The sequence below is a fragment of the Podarcis erhardii genome, assembly GCF_964252035.2.
Source record: "Podarcis erhardii genome assembly, chromosome: 7".
Classification (NCBI taxonomy): Eukaryota; Metazoa; Chordata; class Lepidosauria; order Squamata; family Lacertidae; genus Podarcis; species Podarcis erhardii.
The window spans coordinates 59,693,475-59,714,973 of NC_138511.1; the positions used below are offsets into that span (position 1 = coordinate 59,693,475).

Sequence of the window (21,499 nt, forward strand, 5' to 3'; positions counted from 1 at the left end):
GAAAAACAGGAGTAAGCATCAAGGAGGTCTCCTGCTTCCTCACCAGGCATTCCCAACACAAGCCAAATTTCTCCTCTCCCAATGGCAGAAGGTTAGGGGAAGAGAACAAGCCAGCGGAGTCTGATACAATTTCATGTCCCCACAAGGCAAGAGAAGGGAATCAGAAAGCACCACATAACAGCTGAACCAGAAACCTCTTTGTGCATGGTCCCCCCCCCCCTATTTAATGGGGTGGTCTTGGTAAAAGAGAATCCCTAGGAATTCATACATATTGCCTGTGTAAAGCAGAGGCTGCTGATCCCCACTTGAATCAAGTACGCTTAAAAAACCACAACCAAAAACAAACAAGGTGGGGGATCCTGGAAATGACAGGCCAGTTAGTTAAATTTCCGTTCTGGGCTCACTGGTAGAAAGTACTGTTGAATATAAAATTACCCAGCAAAAACAGAATGGCTACTGCAAGGGTAAGTCTATTTCGGGAATCTATTAAGAGTTCTTTGAAAGCGTCAATTAAGCCTATAGATAGATCCCGATCAGTCTCAAGGTGATTTACGATTAAAGCAACTGAAAATGCCCCGATCATTTGCCACCCTCATCCATGAATTTGTCTTTATTATGTAAAGCAGTGCTTTTATCCCGCTCTCCTCTAAAGAAAAAAAAAGTCTCTCAGGGCAGCTAGCAGGCCCTAACCCCTGGGTTGCAGTCTGAAAGAAACGGCAAGAAAGGAAAAAGAACTGAGGAGGGAGATGGAAAAAGAAGCAGCAAAATCAGGCCCTGGGTCCCCCCCCCCCACCCCGCTTCAAATCCCCTTCAAAGTCATCAGCCCATCTGGTGGCAGCGAGTCCCATATACTAACTCGGGGCCTTCCACGCCATCCCTCGTTCTCTCCCCTCCCCCCACCTACCCCTCCTTGGGCACCGGGGGGCTCCCAATGCCTCCCTCCCTCCGCTCCCTCACCTTTCCTCTCTCTGACACACGCCAGCCGGGGTCTGCCTCCGCGTTGCATCAGCTTCCTCGCTCTCGGCGCTCTGCTTGCCAGCCTGGTGGCCTCTTCCCCGCCCCGAGACTGGAAGGGAGGGGGCGGGGCTTCCACTGCGGCTGCGCCTCTGGCTCACTCGACTCATTCCTCCTCCGAGTGGGCTTGAAAGAGCGGCCGATGGATGAATCGGCCGGCGACCTTGAAGCCTTGTGCAAAGTAGAGGAGGCGGAGAAGCGACGGCAGGGAGCTTAGGCGCCGCATCCGGCTCATTGCGGGAAGTCAAGATGGCGGCGGGTGAGTGTGGGAAGCAGCTCTTTCCCTCCGCCGCCGCCCCCGCCCCCTCTCACCGGGAATAAAGGGGGCCCCGCTGGGGGGTGACGTTGTAGAATGCAGACCTCTTCTTTTGGGAAGGTTTGAGGGGGCGGACTAAGGGGGGAGGGGGCTGGTCTGGGCTTCCGCTCCCTCCCCGCTGCCCGGAGTGTACTTGCGGTGCAAGGAGGCGCTCTGAGCCACTGCTCTGGGAAAGGAAGGAGGTTCGAGGCGGCCTGGCCAAGTGCAGGGGAGACCCGTAGTGGGGAGCAGGGGCGGGGAGGCACCGAGGAAGGGAGGCGGGGAGACTCCCTCGCTTTGCAGAAACTGCAAAAAGCGAGGCAGGAGTTGGGTTTGTTTTTGTAGCCCAGGACGTGATTCGCTTCTGGTGTGCCTAAGGCGGCCGCCCCAATTATCCCCTAGCCCGTCTTTCCAGGTGCTGCCCCCTCTCCACAAAGGGCCATAGATCTGTAGAGTTGGCAGGGGTCTCAAGGGTCATCTACTCCAGTGTTTCACCTTGTGCCTCCAGCTGTTTTTGAACTACAACTCCCATCATCCCTGACTAGCAAGACCAGTGGCAAGGGATGATGGGAATTGTAGTCCAAAAACAGCTGGAGGCACAAGGTTGGGAAACACTGATCTAGTCCAACCCTCAGCAAGGATGGCCACCCAACCTCTGCTTAAAAATCTCCATTGAAGGAAAACCCACCAGCTTCCCAGGCAGTCCATTCCAATGTCAAGCAGCTGTTACCATCCGCGAGTTCTTAGCGTTTAGTCAGAATCTCCTTTCTTGCAATTAGAATCAGTTGGTTCGGGTCCTGCCCTCTGGAGCAGCAGAAGACAAGTTTGCTCTATCTCCCCTTAAGGGGTCCCTGTGCCAGGCTGAGAAAAGGGGTGGTGCTCTATCACTGAATTATGGTCATTTCCCATCACCTAAATAGCAGAATTCAGCAGAGTTGTGTTGCCCCAACAGGCTTTAATGAATTCTAAAGCACATCTTCATTTTAGTGTAGAGTTGCTATCTTTTTTTGCCCACAGATACAAAGTAACATGAAAGATTAGTGTAACAGTAGTTCATTTGTTCATAAGCTGATGAGGTGCAGATTTCCTGGTACATGCTGTGGAAACTTTAAATCTCAAAGTAGACTTCCCTAGAGAGTCTCTGCCAGCCAGAGTAAACAATACTGAGCTTGAGGGACAAACTGGCTGAATTGGTCATTTAAGGCAGGTTCCTCTGTTCCTTTGTAACACAGTTAAAAGTTACTTTATTTGTCGCTCTATAAGATGCACCAGACCACAAGACGCACCTAGTTTTTGGAGAAGGAAAACAAGAAAAAAAATATTCTGAATCTCAGAAGCCAGAACAGCAAGAGGGATCGCTGCGCAGTGAAATCAGCAATCCCTCTTGCTGTTCTGGCTTCTGGGATAGCTGCGAAGCCTGCATTCGCTCCATAAGACGCACACACATTTCCCCTTACTTTTTAGGAGGGAAAAAGTGAGTCTTATAGAGCAAAAAATACGGTATCCTGATGTGTTTGTAAACTGTAAAAGTATCAAATCTGAAAGTGACTGAATTTTCTTCTTGTTCCAATTTAATGTTTTAAAAATACTTGATTGTTATTGGACAGTGGCCTTGTTTGCACTTTAATAATAATAAATTAATAATAATATTTTTTTTTATTTATACCCCCCTCTCCCCGGCCAAGACTGGGCTCAGGGCTGCTAACATCAGGTATAAAAACAAAAGTGAATATGCAGTCTGCAAGTGCACAGGGAGACAAATGAGGCAACATTGCTCCTCCTTGCACCTGCAGTGCTACTGGGAGCTACTAGGGTTGTGTCTGAACATTGGTTTAGTAGTTCCAAACAAATCACAAGCCAGAATTCCAATATAATCGTGTTTGGATGTGAGCTGTATCTTAGATCTCAATAATGCAGGAGTGGGGAAGAGCAAGGTGACTGATCAGTTGCTTACAATGTTTTTTTGCCTCACTTGGAAGCAATCCTCATAGAGAGCAGTAACACTTGCTTTCAAATAAATGTACTTAAAGCTGAAACCTTAATTTTGCAAAGGGTTCAAAGAACCATGTAAAGGTAGATAACTAGTATTCCTATTTACAGGTGATTGTAAAATAGAGTTCTTTTTGAACTCATCTCTGATCTAGCATCTCCAACTCTTTAGCACTGGCCCATGTTGGCTCTTAAATTTACATTTATAAAATGTAAACTTTGGAGTATGTGTAAGAAAAAAACATACCATTTAACTATCTCTATGAAAAATTCTTTGTTCCATTTTTTAGTTAGCTTTTCTGATTTGTATGTGAGTTAAATAATGTTTTATTAGAACAGCTGTAATGAATCTGAGTGAGACATTTGTTAGGTAGTGTAGTCTTCAGAGGAGAAGAGCAATTGCAGTGGAGTAGATTTCTTCTAGCACAGATGCAGTTGCAGGGGAAGGAGAGCATGGGATTTCTTCAATTAGCTTCTATTTTGTCCTTTTCTTTCTTGCAGGCAACTGAGAACCACTTTGGCTGAAGGGAAGCATTGAGTATAGATTTCCCTTGCTTGGCTTCTTCTAGTCTGGAGTGAACATGGTAGCAAAGGGTTACTTTTAAAAAGGAAAGAAAGAAAGAATCAGTGCAAGCAGCATCATGGCAAGTAGCACTTTCCGCTCCCGTTTAAATCTAAAAGTCACTTTCTTAAATGATTTAGTTTCCAGGAGCAAGCGGTCCTTCGAAGATTTTCAAGAGGAGGAGCAACCAGACACAAAGAGACACAAACTCTCCTGCTTGCCTTTTGGTGCACTTGCAGATCCTTCCTCATCAAGCAATGGAATAGCAGTTTCTGCAGTGTGTTCTGTGACCACCAATGGACAGCCTGATAATAGCAACACAGATGACATACTAGATGACAGCTTACTGGATCCTTCAGATGGGGAGCTCTCAGACTTTTCCACTGGACTCACTTCTGAAGCTGAAGATGAACTTTTGTCAGATAGTCAACCACGCTGCTCGGAGACCTCGAATTCCATAGCATTTGCACCAGATGCAGAACATGTTAGAATTTTTTGTTCATTAGGATCTTCTAAGCCTTCTGGTACTCTAGATCTAGAGTCTAGAAAAACAGAGCCACTGTCTCCAGCTGACCCTTTAGTCTGTTCAAGTGCTTGCAGAAATGACTCTGAAAGTCCAGAAAGTGGGAGTGACTTGAGCACAGGGTCTCAAAACCAAGCTGGATTTGGTTTGGATTCAAGCAGTTCTGTTCTTCCAGAAGCTGTGCCAGTTGCAACAGCTGCCTTGAGTCTGCAAAAAGATGACAATGTGTCTGGGGTATTGGATAAAGAAGCTGCTCAGGCAGTGGTAGACGATAACTTGGAAAGAGTGAGACAGCTCATGGCAAAACCTGAGAGAGCTGAAGGGCCCTGCAAGGAACAGGCTTCCCTAAATCAAAATGACCTAGGAGAAGAGAGTGCAAACAGCCCACCTCAAGAGGCTGAAGGAGATTTGGATTCTGCTGGCTTGCATGAAGAAGCTGCGTCATCCTGTTCCACATCCATCGGTGATCAAAGAAAGGCATATATGGAAGGTCCCAGCATCAAAGAGCCAAATTGGTCAGCACCGCTTTTCCTGGTGTCTACAGCTAGGCTTGCTTTCTTGAGTCTTAGTGTGCTATGCTCTGCTTTCTCCTCTGCATCTGTTGTGCAGCTCTGCACCCTAGGTGGGAGGGGGTTGTATTTGATGTTTGTATGTGCACAAGAATACTAAAGCCTGATGGGGCTTTTCATGTGTCATTTATTTAATTATTACTATTAATAATAATGATGATGATGATGATAATGTATCCCTTTGCCTTGTACTAGATCAGGCATCCCCAAACTTGGCCCACCAGATGTTTTGGGACTACAATTCCCATCATCCCTGACCACTGGTCCTGCTAGCTAGGGATGACGGGAGTTGTAGTCCCAAAACATCTGGAGGTCCGAGTTTGGGGATGCCTGCACTAGATAGGAGCAAGCACACAATTAACTGCTGAAAGGGGTTCTTGTGTTGTTTATATTTCCCAAGTTTTCAGGAGAACCAGTGTGGTTCTGAAACCGCTTGACAAACTTGTTTCTTGTTCACCACACAGATTGTTCTGTTTATATTCTTCTACTTCCACCTTTCTCCCTTCTTCCTTCTGCTGCAATGCTCTGTTTCCAGTTTTCCTGCAGAAACATGGAATTCTAAGCCATGGAAGGTGTTGCCCACCTGCTGAGATCTTTGACAGTAATGAGGGCTAGAAACCTTTCCGCAAAACCAAAATTTAATATTCTCAAGAGATCTTGGTGGTACATGATGCCTACAGTCTTATGATGTCTTACATCTTGCAAATGGAGAGAGTTGTGGAAATGTGTCTTATATAGATTATGGCATCCATGTAATGCTGCCTTGTGTATAAACTGATTCTGCCTTATTTAATAGTTTATTTATGATATAATTTTTTTATTCTTGAAGATGAGCTAAGCATTGCCTCCTCTTCCCCACATAATTTTGTTGTTTAACAGATTTTCACCAAACTTTACATGGGGTTTTTTAATTTTTGTGAAAACCATTATGGGAGATTTAATTTTTCAAAAAGTATACCCTCCCAAGCTTGGAACAATTTTTCATTTGTTCAATTTAAAAAGTATGTGCTGCTGAACAGTAAATTAAACCTGTAAATGGACTCCAAAATATATGCATTAAAATAGTAAACAAAATTTAATGTTAAAAACAAGTTTATGAAAAGCCAGATGAGTAAAATCAATAGCTAAAAGTATATTTATGCTAAATTATGGATTGAAAGTACCCCTCAGTTATTGCAAGGTGTAAGGAACAACCTCTAAAATCATGCCCTCTAGTGTTAGTGTGCTTAAATTCTCTCAGTAACACATCATATTTGTCTAGCAGATGGCTTAGCAGTTTTGTCATTTTCTCCCCCATCCTCCAGTCCTGTAAGGCCCCGAAGTCGGATATACATTGAAGAGGCAAAACTTGAGTCCAGCAAGGAAAAATACATCAATGCTGTCCTTGCCCATGCTCAACATGCTGAACTCATAGGTAAGCTGGAGGTGGGATCAAACTTTTTCTGGGGTTCCTTTTTTCTGCTGGCGTAAAATGTTGCCATTGGGTAAGGGTTGATTCAGAAAGTGTTTCCCCCCCTTCTCTCTCTGCTGGAGCTGAAGACCTGGTGGCATGGAATTTTGTGCAATTACTGTATTTTTTGCCCTATAGGGCGCACCGGCCCATAGGGTACACTTATTTTTGGGGGGAGAAATAAAGGAAAAAAAAGTATTCCCCCCCCGAGCCCCAAAGAGCAAAGAAGCCATGACAGCGAGCGGGATGGATTGCCGATAGCTTCCTGAAGCCTGGAGAGTGAGAGGGGTCGGTGTGCACCGACCCCTCTTGCTCTCCAGGCTCCAGTGAAAGCCTGCATTCACCCCATAGGACGCACACACATTTCCCCTTCATTTTTGGAGGAGAAAAAGTGTGTCCTATAGGGCAAAAAATACAGTAATTTTTGCTTTTGTACCTGCCTCTCAACCTAATTGGGATGAGACAGGAGTTTTTCACCTGACCATCTCTCATATTTATTTATTGCATTTATATCTGTCCTTCCCTTATCCTGGCTTTCAGGGGATTAACTCATCTTATTACTGCAAAAAACTCTGTGAGGTAGTTTTACTTAAGAACAAGCTGAAAGTCTGAGAAGTCTTTGTGGCTGATCAAGGGTTTGAACCCACATCCCACAAGTCTCTCTCTCTCCCCCCCCCCCCAATTCTAGCTACAGTGTACTGACTCTCCTGGGGCAGGCAACTTGCCTTTCTTGCCAAAATATCATATGGCCATTTTGCTCAGCAGCACTTTTGTGATACTGGATGCCAGTTCTTTCTGCCAGTGTGCACTGCATTGTAAATTAGTGGTGGGCAGGATGGAGGTCAAGGGAAGGACACAGGTTGTTCTAGTTAGCCTTTAGATTCTTCAAGACACTCTCCCTGGAGTTGTAAAGAGGAAGGCAGCCCCCTCTGTCCCCTATCTTCCAATGGTGGTTTATTTATTGGTTTCTTTGGGGGCAAATGAAGAGACCTTTTCAGGAAGACCAGTTATGCTGCTTCTTGCCCAAACTCATTCAGTCTGTCTGTCTCTCTGCACATGCAATACTAACAAGGTGCTGGGCTGCTTCCAGTGTATGGATTGAGGACAAATCACGTGGGCAGAAGGAAAACTCTAATTAGGATCCTATTTTTCTTTTTTCACTGTGCCTTTCAAATTAATATGCAACGTGTACATTCAGAGTTCTGGCACGTCACACCAAAATTGCTCATAAATGCTTCGTGTAATGTGCACAAGCTGTTTGTTTATTAGCACAAACATGTATTATCTTGGGTAGCTTTAGGCATAGAATTGGTAGTCTGGCATGGGAAGGAGAGGCAATCCTAGGCCAGAGCAGGAATCACGGCTCTTGGCGGCTGCTCAAAAAGGGGACTATTTAAGTAGCTCTGAGTTTTGCTATAACAGTCCCACATTCTTCTGGTTTTTCCTGTAGGCTTTATGTTGGTGTGTGATTTTTGCCTTGATCACTCTGCAGAACAAACACCTGAGGCACCCTTACCATCTTCTGGCTGCATCTGTCATGGAGGTCCAGGGGCACTCCAAGCACTTGAGCCTGGAGATGGCTTGAGAGCAGTTTCCCTGTGGCACAGTGCACCAGTAAATGCTAAATGGGAGAGGGAACTAGGAGGGGGGACCCTTTCTTGTGCCACTGCCTGGTAAGGACAGGCAGAAAACAGCTGAGTGATGGGTTTAACTCCTAAAAGAGGCCCCTCTTACAAGTCAGAACTTAGGCTGCTGTGTGGCTCTCCTGGCAGAGAGCCTGGGAAAATAAGCAAGGACAAAGGATTGCCTCTGGTATGTGCGGGTTGGGTTATGACCATAGATGTTGCACTTCTCCCATGGTATGTGTCCACATATGTGAGAACACAATGCAAGGCCAAAGTCATTCCTGCTTCTTGCCAGCAGGTGGTGCCAGAACACAGTGGAGGAAGTAGAGCACAGCCGGAATGCAGCCAGAGAATGACTTGACTGTGGCTGACTGGGCCTGTTAACCTGTTGTTGTTACCCTGGGCATGCAGCTTCCACTGGCTCCTGGGGACAGTAGGGGGTGGCAGTGACCTCACCAGTCTTCCAGTTGAGCCTTGACTTGGTTTTTAAAACATGGGTACATTAAAGGTTAGGGCTTACTTCATGCATGGGTGCATTGAATCGGTTATGGGGCTTTTTAAATGCTGGTGAATGTAAACATTGGAAGCTATTTCAATATCCCAGCTTGTGATGGGGAGGCAAACTCCCGTTGCTAGCAACTCTTTGCAAGTAACACTAGACACCCTCCGCTTCTGCACAGCCTTCAGGCAACTAAATCATCACTGGTGTTGAAGATATTGTTTGCTCCAGTGAGCCAGGGAAGAGCAGGGTATAGGTTTGCGGAAAGATTTCTTACTTCCTGCCTTTCCCTGACTGAAATTCTCCGCTCAGGAAATTAGCTTTTACAGGTCATTAGCAGCATAATGGGGCATTTCAAACAGTGCATCTACAACCTGCTGTCCAGAACACTTCTGAGGCCTCCCTTATCCTGAGTTGGCATGACTCATCCTTATTTGGAAGATCCATTCTAAATAACAGTTTGTTTCAGTATTTCATAGGAAACTTAATTTGTGCTTCCACAGTAGCCATTTCTTCCCCAAAACTCACCATGCATGTTTAGACCATCACCATAGGATCTTTACATATTTTATTTCCTCTGTGTAATACTGCCTAGCATAGCGTTCCCCAGTCTGGTGTCCTCCAGGTGTTTTGGACTACCAGCACCCAGTAGCCTCAGCCATACATGGTTCAGCTGTCTGGAGTTGAGAGCCAGAGGGCACCCAGTTGGGGAAAGCTGACCTAGAATGTGGCTAGTGCCAAAGATGCATCTTTTAACTTTATTGAACCTCAGGGGTGGCCTATGTGGTACCCTCTACAGCAGCTTCCATCATCCCTAGTCATTGGCCATAGTGGCTGGAGCTAATAGGAACGGAATTCCAACAACATCTAGAGGGCATTGCATTACCTACCCCTGTGGTACCTGATGCAAACACACTGGGTTGCATTGCCTTGCTCTGCCAAATTTCAGATGAAGTCAATGAGTTGCAGCAGCTGATGTGGACCGTGACTGCTGAAAACCACTACGGGGAACCCGGATTTGCGCACCCAACAGATCTGACTGTAAGGTACTGTGTCACTCTTCATGAAGGCAAGGGCAGCAGAACCCCAGAGGCAGGTTTACCTCCTTAAGAAACAGAATGACTTGCTTAAAACTGTTTTCAATAAGGTGAAAAAGCTGCTGAACGAAGAGTCTTGTGGCACTTTAAAGACTGATGCAATTGTTATAAGCTTTTGTGCACTAGAGTCCTCTTCAGATGCGTTAAGTCACAGTTACCTGTTTGGGGGGTGGGAATAGCAAACATTGGGGTCAAGCAGCATTGAAATAGGAGAGAAATGCAGAATGGTAATTTGCAACCACAGTAGTTGGTGTATGAAACAGGGGAGGACTATTGCTTTTGTGTCCTGGTTGGGGGCTTCCCAGATGCCCCTGACTTACCTCTGTCGGAAACAGTGCTGGTCTACATACTGACTGATTCAGCAAGGTGTAGTAGAAGAAAATCTTCCAAAGGACAGATGGGATTCAGGGTGGGTGGGATGGGGTGCCTCCTTTGCATTTGCACTTGCTTTACATTGATTTATACTTACTGTTGTTCTACCCCTAACCTGCAGGAACTATGCACAGCGAGCTAAGAGTACAGCCCACCGATGTTCCCTTGACCAGTGGGTCGATAGGAACAATCGCAACCTCCGTCGTTTTGAGAGTGTCCCTGATCGCTTCAGGCGCAGCCCTATCCCAAGCTAGAAGTGTCTCACCATTGAAATTAAGTTGTCTTTTATCTGCGCTTCAAAGTTGATTGTCAGCTTCATTATTATTATTATTATTAATTTCAGTTTTTAAGTTAAGGCCAGTTTATAATTTGTTTTTGTTAGAATTTTTTGTTCATCTTGAACTTGTCCTCTGCCAAATGTTTTATATATATTTTTGGCATTTTGATGTTTCACCAAGCAGTTTGATACTGTATGCTGTGGCAATTTTTATAAATGCTTGTGCCTTTGAAATATCTTGCAGTGTGTTCTCTTTCTTCCTCCCTGCCTCCCAGTGGGTGATTGACTGGTTTGCATGTGCAGCTCAGTTATATGTTTCTGTACCGTTTTTAGAAGTCTGGGGGTGAATTAAGACATGAAGGGTTACAGGCAAAGCATGTACACACACAAGAGTTTTGTAATCGTGGCAGCTTACACATTCAGTTGCCAAGACCTCAAGTAGTGAGAGATGGAGAGGACCTTTAGGGGTGAATGAGAAGTATTATTCTTCCTGTCTGTGAAATGGGTCTTACAGATGGGCTCAGAACAAATCAACGTCCTTCAGTGCTGCATCATTCCCTTAAAGAGGGAACTTGTGTGGTTTATCACATATCAATTTGGAAGCAAAACAGAGCCTCCCAAAAATAAGGTAGTGATTTCTGTACATTTGGAGGCAAGCATCAGTTATCTGCTCACTACCACACCAGTGTGACTGCCTGCTGCCCCCCAGAAAGAGAATGCTACCACACTCTCAGGCAGACTCTCACTTGTGCAATAATTTTAGCTAAAAAAAGAAACTGCGTGTGTTCCTGCTACTCCGGTCTTCGAGGCAAGATCCTACCTCTCCCTCTACCCCTCTCTGCTTGCTAAGGAGCAAGAGGAAGAGATGGGATCTTTTCTGTCATACAGGAAGCTTTGGAGTAGGAGAAATGCATGTTTTCATCCTTTTCAGAGCTTCAGGGAGCTTTGGATGAGACTCACCTCTCTCCAGCAAGTACAGGTTTCGAGTGAAGGGTAAATCTTCACCAGGGAATGGGAGGTATAAGGGGGAAAATGTCCCTTTTGCCTTCCCTGCTTCTAAAGTTGTCAATCCCCAAGACTCATGCCCTCCCACGCACCTCGGCCTGAACAAGATCACTGTTCCAGACTGGCTTGAACGCTGAAGACAAGCACCTCCTGCAAGATTTTGTTTCAGGTTCAACTCATGGGACACTTTGTAGGTGTGTGCGGTATGCTGGCCTTTTGTATCATTGAGCAACTCTGAAGCTTGTTTTTTAAAAGTGCTGGACAGCTAATAGCTAATATGGTAGCTAATAGCCACCATAGCTTTGCAAGGAATGCCCCTTCATAATGAGGAAGGCGGGAGACAGAGAAGGTGTTTTGACTTTTCTACCTCCAATATCAAAAGGTAATGTGACTTTTTAAAGTACAGGATGAAGGAGCAGGAAAAAATAATTGCAATGAGGGAGTGTGAAAGAGAGTAGTTTGTTGCTCTGCCCAAAACTGCCACTGCTGTGACAGTTTTGCAAGTAGTGCCTTGTGCAGGAGGAGACCTGGAAGTCAATTGTCCTTTTAAGGAACAAAGGCAGAGGTGCTGAACTTCAGTCATCCTCTGACAAAAAGCTTCTAAGGAGGACTGTGTGTGTTTTCAAACATCTTGGGATATTTCTAGGGCAACTGTCACAGTCTAATTGCTAGAAATTAGTCTCTCCCCCCCCCCCGCTCCCTGCAAACAGTGTGTGAAGCTATTACTGTGCTGTATGGCAAAGCATCTTCTTGAGTCCTTTTGGAATCAATTGCATAAAGCCTGAATCAATTGAGAGTGCATCAGGGCCCGGTCTTGGTGTGTGGGTACTCTTAAGTATATTTTGTTGGGAGTTGCCCAGAGTGGTTGGGGCAACCTAGTCAAATGGGCGTCATATAAATAATAAAATAACAATAATTAAGCATTTGGGTCCCCACAGATGAGCGCCAGAGTAGAACCACAGAACACCTGCAATACTGAATGCCCCTGTGTACATCCTAAGTGCATTTTGGCCACCACTGGGCCCTACACAGGTTGACAAGAGGTGTCTATCTTTCATGTCAGCACAGCTCTCTGGGCAGGAAATTGAGCTTTGCATCTTTGAGTTATTGCAAACCGATGGTTAAAAACAGTAAATGAGGCACCAGCTTGCAAATGAAGTCCCCGTATTGTGCGAGTTCACTCCTTCATTGCATTCACATGCGCTCCTAAAGCTGGAAGTAGGCGGCGAATTCTAATGATGTAATTTGCACTACAGCTGGAACTGGGACAGAAAATCACTCACAGCTGAAATCTGGATTTTCCACCTGCCAAGACATTTAATTGGATGTCCATTCTGAACTGGAGCTTGGCAATTGTTGGAAACAAATGCGGGGCAGGGGAGAGATTACCATTTTCCATGGAGTGTTATGTTGTAGTCAATCTGGTACATAGACCCTTATTCGAACAACAATCGACAGCGGATCCCAAGGGTTTCAGGCAGGGGTCTTTAGACTCTACTTGGAGACTGAACCTGGGACATTCCACGTATGGTGCAAGTCCTCTGCCATGATCCCTTACAAACCATTCCTGTGGTTCAGCCCATACTCTTCTCAAATAATGCAGTACCACCTTGGATCTCATTTTAATGCATTTTATCTCTGTCCTCCTGAAATCTCCCCACATACAGCCAGCTCTGTTGTATCCTACAGCATGTTCTGATTGCGTCTCTGCTTTAAAGATCTCTCTGCAGAGAGTCTGAGGGTGCTTTTTGATCGCTTGACAGTCATCTCTCTGAAGCGTGGAATTGCTTTCAGCCTGTGTTTGTTTCTTCTCTCACTAATGGCATTTATTGCCGCACATTTTAAAAGGCTGCAATTACAGGGGATAATGATATCACGCACATACTCATATGCACACCCCAACACTTTACCACTCTCAGGATGCCAATTTGGATGCTGAACGTGGAAAGGGTAGGTGAGTCTCGACATCCATTTTCCCACTTTAGGTTCTAGTTGTGGGAGGGGAAGCTGTACTGCTTTAAGGCGTGTCAGACCTGTGCAGAAGTCCTGACAAGAAGTCCAAAAGGCATGTGGTGGATGATGTGCCAGATTGGGACTTCCCAAGTCATACTATGCTGTCCAGGGGGATGGAAACACTGTAATATGGAGGGCATACTCTAGGAGGTCTGGAAGTAAGACCCATCAGTGGACCCACTAGCTCAGTGATGGCCAAACTTGGCCCTCCAGCTGTTTTGGGACTACAGTTCCCATCATCCCTGACCACTGGACCTGTTAGCTAGGGATGTTGGGAGTTGTAGTCCCAAAACAGCTGGAGGGCCAAGTTTGGCCACCACTGCCCTAGCTGCTGTGGCTAACCCTTGACCACCAGATGTTGCAGGACTAGATGCCATCGTTCTTAACCATTGGCCATGCTGTCTGGGGTTGATGGGTGATGTAGCCCAATGACACCTGGAGGACCACAGGTTTGCCTCAGCATCCCCCTTGCCGCTCTTTATTTTCTCCCCCTCCTGCCTTCACCTGTTCCCAATGAGCCATGGGAGATCCTGCCCTCCCCCTTCCGCAGTATGTCCTAAAAGAGGTGGGGGGAAGCCATGGTACTGGGAAGATCAGAGACAGCGTCTTGTCTCTTTTGTGCTGCTCCTAGCTTCTGGGGCCTCTGAGTGAAGTCACAACCCCGTGCCCCTTTCTCCAGCTCCCCTTTGGGGTGTAGAGGAAGTGAGAGGTGAGCTCTTGCTTTGTAGCCCTGCTCGCAGCCTTTTTGGCAGACAAGCAGGAAATTAAGATGGCTGTTGGCGGGCCCTCTACTGGCCTCTGCCTGACCCAACCAACACCTGGCACTGGCCATGAAAGGATGTGATCGGGGAAGTCGCTGTGCAGCCCTTGGAACACAAGGGGCACACACACCGGTGGAAACTCGGTACCACAAATAGAGCACAGAGAAGTAGCCAAATTTGGTTGAATGTCCACTGCTTGCTCAGGAGTCCAGCTGGAAGGAGGCTTTCCTTTGGCAGCCAAATATGGAGTGCTAAATCAAACCACAGTCCCAAACTACTTTCACTCCCTCTGCGGGTGGGGCCTGAGAAACAGCTGAGTATCATGGGAGCAAACTGTAGTATCCTAATAACTAGAGCAATATCAAACCTGTGGGGAATGTCTTACATGGGGAGATAACTCACTTGGGATGGAGTTCAGATTATGGGTATGTTTGAAATGCTTCCCCATCTCAAAAATTGTGCCTCTGTGGGAAGTGAACATATCAGAGAGCGAAGTTCTAGGCTAGCCCTGAAAAGCTACATTTCTATGTGCAGGGAGTTGTTTTTGTTTTACTGCAGGAAGCCTCCCTTGCTACTTGCTAACTCAAACTGTACGATCCAAAGAACTCCTGTACAAGGTGTTACTGTGTGCTTATTTTGGGAAAGTCTCATCCCACGAATCTGCCATTTCAGAAAATGAACCCTTCGAAATCTGGCTAAGAAGGCTCCCATCTCCCCATGCAAAAAACCCCAAACCCCAATATATCATGTTTTTCACAAGGCCAGACTGAGGATCAGCGACCTTTCGAAATATCGATCTCTTTACACTCAAAGGAGATGTTCCTGTCACTGTACATTTAAAAACATGGTTTATTGCTCAAAACTGTTATCACAGGTAACAACCTTTCTGTGTCTAACAAGGCAGACAATCTGCTCTCGGCCATCGTTTTGGCAAGAACTGAGGGGAGTGAGGCCTTTCCTCTGTTTTGCAACACATTGTGAGTACTGTAGCTGTTAATTAGGTGGTTCTGGACAACAACTCCCATTAGCCCCTGTCAGCCCAGCTGCGTCCCCAGCATCCTCAGCACTCTACAGCCAGCATGATGGAAATTGTAGTCCAAAACCTCTGGAAAGCACCAGGGTGGTGCGGGATGCCATCTGCCGGCACCTTGTGTGGAAGTCGATGGGAGGGGCTGGTTGCAAGTGGCTTTGCGTGGATGTTGGAAGCTTTAGAGCAGGCGCTGACTTAGTCACCGATGAGAAGAGACACAATTTTGAAGAGGCACATTAACACTATGACAGAAACTGAAGCAACTAGACTTCTCCACCTGCAGATGAGCAGGCCCTTCCTGAACTCAGTGAAGGCAGAGATGAGGGGGACTGAGGAGGGCCTGGAAGCAGGAAAAACACAGCAGTGCAAAAAAGGAGGCGGTCATGATGTCATCATGGAGACATCATCATGATGTCATCATGGAGACATCATCTCTAGGAACACTACCTAGCATTGATACCATGCTTTAGAAAGACCAAAGCACTTTGTCAGACTTGTTATCTCCACAGTCCTTACAGCAACCCTGCAAAGTGGGCTTGAAGAGCCTTGCTGGATGGTTCCAGGGTGTGTCCATCCAGGCCAGCAGCCTATCTCTCACTGTGAGCCAGCAAAAAGCCCCTAAGAAGCCCCAAAGCAGGGTATGAGCAGAACAGCCTCTCTCTCTTTCCCCTGACAAACGGGCATTAAGCGATGCACACAGTCTCAACATGGGGATTCCTGATTTATCCTCCACTAAAAGGCCAGTATTATCCCTATGCAACCAATTAGAGGTTGAGGGGAAGGATAGTGAGCCAGCTTGCTAGTGTCTTGTTCAAGCCAGACACAGAGTTTGTGACTGAAGAAAAATCTGAAGCAGAGATCTGAGTCTGACTGACTCCTTTTTCTTCCTTTCTTTTTCCTTGTCTCCTGTGCCTTGAGCCTGACATGCAGACATTTAGAAAGTGGAACGGATTCCATGGCTTTATCAATGTGCCAAGAAATAATACATCCCTTATTAATTTGGGAACGCGGAGTGTGGGCAGGGTTATTGTTACATGCACAGGAGCAGAGCCGGGGAAGACAGTGGCATCCCAACCTGTGGTCACAGCTCTGTCTGGTAATCACTATGCATACAAGCCCTTCTCCCTCCCTCCCTCCCGGCTAGTTTGCACATAAAACACTAATCCTTTGTTTGTTTAAGAAACAGTTAACTGTGAGTTAACACACAGATGATCCTTCAAACCAGGATTTGTTTCTTCAAAGTTTAGTATGTTTTCCACCCGCTCTTGCCTCACACCTTTGTAACTTGCCACATGTCTGAGTGATGGGGCAAAGCAAACCATGATTAAGGACGGGTCCTGAGTATGCACATAACACCAAAGCCATGGTTAAAACTATTCAAGGCTTGTAAGCCAACCCCCATGGTTTGCTGGTAGTTGACCATCATTAAGTTGCTTGGCAAGATTAGGATGGTCAAGCAAAAACCATGGTTAATAATGTATAGTTTAATAAATTGTGGCTTAGTGTTATGTGTGAACGAGGCCAACCGTGGAACCGAACTCCCCTGATAGGCCAGTTATTGAGCTCAGCAGAGGAGGAATTAAACCTCAGACCAAGCCAACTTGGCATTTTGAATGAGCAATCAGAAGCCCATTTCTTCTCCCAGCGTGGATGCAAGGCTTCCTGGAGCAACATGCAGAGGGCTTAATACTGAAGCACAACAGGGGAATCTTCCTCCTGCTCCTCCCTTATCACCTTCCACAGCATTGCCACATGCACAGATCTGTCCACTTTCAGCCATGAAAAACTTATTAATTGCCGAAAATTGTCCACCACTTCTCCCACCTTTCTGTCCGGAAAGACCAAGGCAGGAATCTGGCAATTTGATTAACCCTAGGGGCAAGAAAGAAATAATGGAAAAGAGAATCTAGGATATGCCTTGCCCTTATTATACTGTGGGTGAGATGACTACCCTAGAGCACACCAGATGGGTTTGGGGTCAGAACTCCAACTCAGAATGAGGCAAGTTTTTTGAAATTCCAGTTGGTGAACACGTATGGCTTCCTACACACAAGAACTGTGCCTGCTTTTTTTAGTCTAGCTCCCCCTGCTACATGCATTGATCATGCACATATTCCTGGTGTATATCACATTCAAATCCTTGCTCAGCAATGAAGGATACTTGGAGGCCTTGGGTGTGTCACAGCTTAACCTACCTCACAGGGTTGTTGTGAGGCCAAAATACTGCTCTGAGAAAGGAAAGGTCAGGTTCAAGTAACTGAACCAAATTGATGATTCTCACATTTTGATTTTGTAGAAGACATTTTTAAGGGATTAAAAAAAGTAAGTCTCGTTGATAAGACACAATAAGGCAGTGATGCTAAGTAATGACAAAATTCATAATTTACAGCCCCCTTAAAAACAACCACAGCCCACCCCTTAAATCCAACAGCATCCATAAAGGAGGATGAACCACCTTGAGCTTTTGCTGGCCAGTTGGAGTGAGTTTCTACATGGAGTTTTCCCCTCTCCAACCAATTTCAGCTCCTGTCTGAGAGGCTTTGGCCTCTGTGGCCTCTCATGCACTGAAAAGCAGTGCAGTCGCCCTGGACACTGCACTTCAAGGGATGCCACAACAGTACCATAGAAATGAGTGCAAGAGGCGGGGGGTGCCAAATTTTAGCACTGCACAGGGTGCCACTGAAATTTGAGAGCCCCAAATCCACCTCTGCACTGACAAAGTTGCTGGGATGACTTGCAGAGCAGCCATCCCATGTTGGTGCGAGGCTCCCCTATACAAAGGTGCTTGACTTTGCATCAAGCAATCTTGGCACAATGCGAATTAAATTGGTGTGTTTGTTTGTTTTCAAGGATCGAAGTGTAGCTGCTTTGGCACACTGTGGGCGCATTACATCAGACCCGGCTAAGAAGAAATGGTTTGATAAGCACAGATCTGAAGAGCAGATTACAACAGGTTTCACAGCCATTTCCTGCTTTCCAGGGAACCCCTGGGAATGGTAGTTGGCATCTATCAATTTTGGTGATGATGGGCCTTGGCATCGGCAACAGATAATTCCCTGCACTAAAACTAGAGGGTCATCCAATAAAAGTGACAGTGATTTTAGCAGAGGGGAAAGAAAGCAGGGCTTCTTCACACAGAGGATAATTCCCTCCAGGCATCTGCTAATGGTGGTCACCAGCTTTCATCCCCTTAGTTAAGGACTGGGGGAATCCATGGAGGGGCCAAGCTGTCACTGGTGATTAGCTTTACAGGCATAAAATCAATCCCCCATGTCCACAGGCAGGACTAGCTACAAGGGGCCAGCAAGAGAGGAGGGCCACCACCACAGTTGTGCCCTGCTTGTGGGCTTCTTAATCGGCTCCGGGCTGCCCACAACTGGAAAGTGAATTCCCAACTAGGTAGCCCAGGGACTTGGGACCTGTTGGCTGATGGCAGATCCCATCAGCCCCTGCAGCCAGCCTGGCCATCCGTCAGGGATGGTGGGAGTTGTAGTCAGTAGCATCTAGAGGGCCACAGGTTCCCCACTCCCAAGACCACACCTCAGGCCTGGCTCAGCAAGGTTCTTCTGAATTTGTATAATCTCCAGTTCCTCACCAAACTAGTATTCCCAGGATTCTTTGGAAAAGCCATGACAATAAAGTGGAATAAAACCAAAACAAGTTTGCAGCCTAGATGGGGCTCACCCTGGGAGAAAAACACCAGATGTTTCCACCATTCTTGTCTATAGTCGTCAGATTTCTTTGCTGTTCTACAGAACTGGAAGATTTGGGGGGGGGGTTGTGTGTGTGTGTGTGTGTGTGTGTGTGGTTTTTTTTTGTTTTTTTGTTTTTTTTTGCATTCTCTGTTGGTTATCCAGTTGGAGAAACAACATTAAATATACACCAAAACTTGGGGGGAAATAAGAAACTCACAACTGCTCAAAGTAACTTATAATAAGCAGCTAGCGGAGTCCTGAGAGTCCAGGTGGAAAAATGTGTGCTTCTGGTTTCTTTGTCTCTTTGTTTAAAGCAGCCTTCGCTAACCTAATGCCCACCAGCTGTTCGGGATGACAGCTCACTTTGTTGGCTAGCTGGGACTGATGGGACTTGTAGTCCAAAATAGCTGGTAGGCACCAGATTGCTGGAGACTGTATTGAAGACACAAAATTGAATGCCTGCAAACAGTTGTTTCTACTTAAAGCACAAATGGCAAGACGTCTGCGTGGGATTTCTAGCCAAAGTCATTGGTTTGGTCTGTGGTCAGAGGGGATAGAGCGTTCTCCAGCATTGTCACGAAGAGATGGAGGCAGTCGTGTCTGGAATCCAGGATAGCATTTCCTACTGAAAAACTGAGCTGTGGTAAGAAGAAAGCAAACCAGGAATGAGCTGGAGCATTTCCCAAGAGACGAATGTTTCAGGACAAGACAGAGACAGACGGTCAAGGCGAAAGATGACGCTCCTTCTAGCCCCACCAGCAAATGCCCATTTGTTGGTGTGTGGGACACAGCCTAGTTCAAAGTACGCTGTAGCTCAGTACATTACCGAGTTTCTTTTCTATCCCACATGGAGATGGGCTTGTTGGTTTTTTTCCTCCAGGGTATGGAAGGAAAGGCTTGTGCTACAGTCTGCAGCAGCTGAACAGAACTCTTTCCAAACAGCTCTGAAAACCTTTCACTTCCCCAGTTGCCAAATCTTGGAGGGAGGGAGGGAAAGAGACAGAGAAGGAGAAACGGAGTCCATCCATCAGGCTGTCATGCTTCAATGATATTCACTGAGGGCTTGTTTTTTGGAAACTAGAGGAGAGAGAAAGAGAGAAAAAGAGAGAATTATAAGGTACCCAGGAATGTGAAGTCAATACACCCTGGGGAAAATGGAGAATCTGTAGTCTGAGGGCTGGAGGTGAAGCTAGGATTAAACAAATGGTGTGTATTTCACTTCCATCTGAAATACAATCCACCTTTCACACTAAATCTGTATAAATCAGTGTTTGCCAACCTGGTGCCCTCCAGCAATTCTGATGGAAGTTGTGGTCCAAAATTAACTGGAGAATGCCACTATAGTTAATAACTATAATTCTGAAGAAAATGTGTTTCTTTTGTTTTGGGATGTTGCATGCACCTCAGCAGGCACCATCTTTGAAGGAGCATTTCCCCTATTTCTCTCTTGGGGGGGGGGTGAGAGAGAGAGAGAGAGAGAGAGAGACTCTTCCAAAGACTTATAAGTGTTATTTGTTAATAGATTTACTGTATACCCTTCTGTTCTAAAGATTTTTCTTTCCCAGGGCAGCTTTACAACATACAGTCAAGCCAAAGCAAAATGCCATCAATAAAAAACTCTTGATTCAGTATTTTAGCACCAGACCAGAAAGACTGGGTGAAGCTCACCAGTTGTGTCAATGGGGCATTCATGTGACCCCCTTGGAGCTGCCGTGAGAAAGTATCTCCCTTCCTGACTTCCTTTGGAAACACCTGGAGTTGTGCAATTTTCATTGTCCCTTTGATTAACACACTGAGGTTTTCCAACATGGTGGGGGGCCCTTATGTGTCCTTAAGTGACTTTTTCTGCTACTGAAGAGGCTGTCGCTGTGGCATGAATAATTCCTTCAACAGCAGAGTTAGCAGAACATGAAGGAGGTTTGTCAAAAGTTGATGCAGGGTCATGGCTGGCAAGGGCAAATGGCTACGGCACAGGGAAGCTGGAAGCATCATCACAATTAGTAGAGGTGAAGAAGATTTTATGAAGTTTGGTCCATTAGAGGCAAACCCTAACACTTAGTTGGCATTGGCCTTTGACAGCATCCCCCACCCTACCTGGTGGATATTCCAAGCTCCTTCCTTGAGTCTCGCTTTCTGTTTTTGAAAACCTGAGTGTCTCTCTAGCTCTGTTCTTTCCAGAAATAAAATGGAAACGGTGCCAGAAGCCTTTGAACTGATTGCTCAGGGAAATGTTAACCGCTCCAGGGTTCTGGCCAGTGCCTACAGAAGCACTGAACTGAGATAACTGACTTGGCACATATTGGCCAGTCCACCTAGGAGCTGGATGTGAGGGTTTGTATATTGTGTTGGGCTGCAGGGACAGGACAGTGGTCTTGCTGGTGTCCGCCCAGCTGCCTCCCTGACTGAGCTGCCAGAGGTGGTCTCTGGTGTGGTGTGGAAAATCCCAGGACACTAGCTTTGGGGGTCTTCAATATCCATGTCAATACTGCCTTGTCTGGGCTAGCTCATGACTTGATGGCTGCTGTGACAACCAGGGGGCTGTCTCAACACCTCATGCACTTGACATATTGCAAGTCATACTCTAAATCTGGTTTTTACTTTAGCGAGATGGAGAAGGATCCAACAGGGTTTTTTTGGGGGGGGGGCTGTTGATTATCACCTGGTTGTTATGGGTGGATCACTCCCTGGTAAAGTTTTGCTGTGACTTAGGTCCAGCTCACCCA

The 21,499-nt window shown here is 46.1% G+C and overlaps 2 protein-coding genes across 4 annotated transcripts in view; one reads left to right on the forward strand and one right to left on the reverse strand.

The window, feature by feature from the left end:
- The first annotated feature begins 968 nt into the window (after window positions 1-968).
- Window positions 969-10,508, forward strand: S100PBP (S100P binding protein). 3 transcript variants are annotated; one of them, XM_081870413.1, is made up of 5 exons: window positions 969-1,273; window positions 3,800-4,898; window positions 6,257-6,366; window positions 9,476-9,572; window positions 10,117-10,508. In XM_081870413.1, the coding sequence occupies exons 2-5, from the start codon at window positions 3,940-3,942 to the stop codon at window positions 10,247-10,249; spliced, it is 1,299 nt and encodes a 432-aa protein (XP_081726539.1). In that variant the 5' UTR covers window positions 969-1,273; window positions 3,800-3,939; the 3' UTR covers window positions 10,250-10,508. The 3 variants fall into 3 exon arrangements, with proteins under 3 accessions (XP_081726539.1, XP_081726541.1, XP_081726540.1); XM_081870414.1 differs by lacking the exon at window positions 969-1,273 and adding an exon at window positions 2,806-2,853; XM_081870415.1 differs by lacking the exon at window positions 9,476-9,572.
- Window positions 10,509-18,889: 8,381 nt separating this feature from the next.
- The window catches only part of FNDC5 (fibronectin type III domain containing 5), a 30,266-nt gene continuing 27,656 nt past the window's right edge, over window positions 18,890-21,499 (reverse strand). Inside the window, exon 6 of the mRNA XM_081870443.1 lies at window positions 18,890-19,853. Within this exon, the coding sequence (XP_081726569.1) occupies window positions 19,812-19,853 (42 nt within the window). The 3' untranslated portion in view covers window positions 18,890-19,811. The remainder of the gene's footprint in view (window positions 19,854-21,499) is intronic.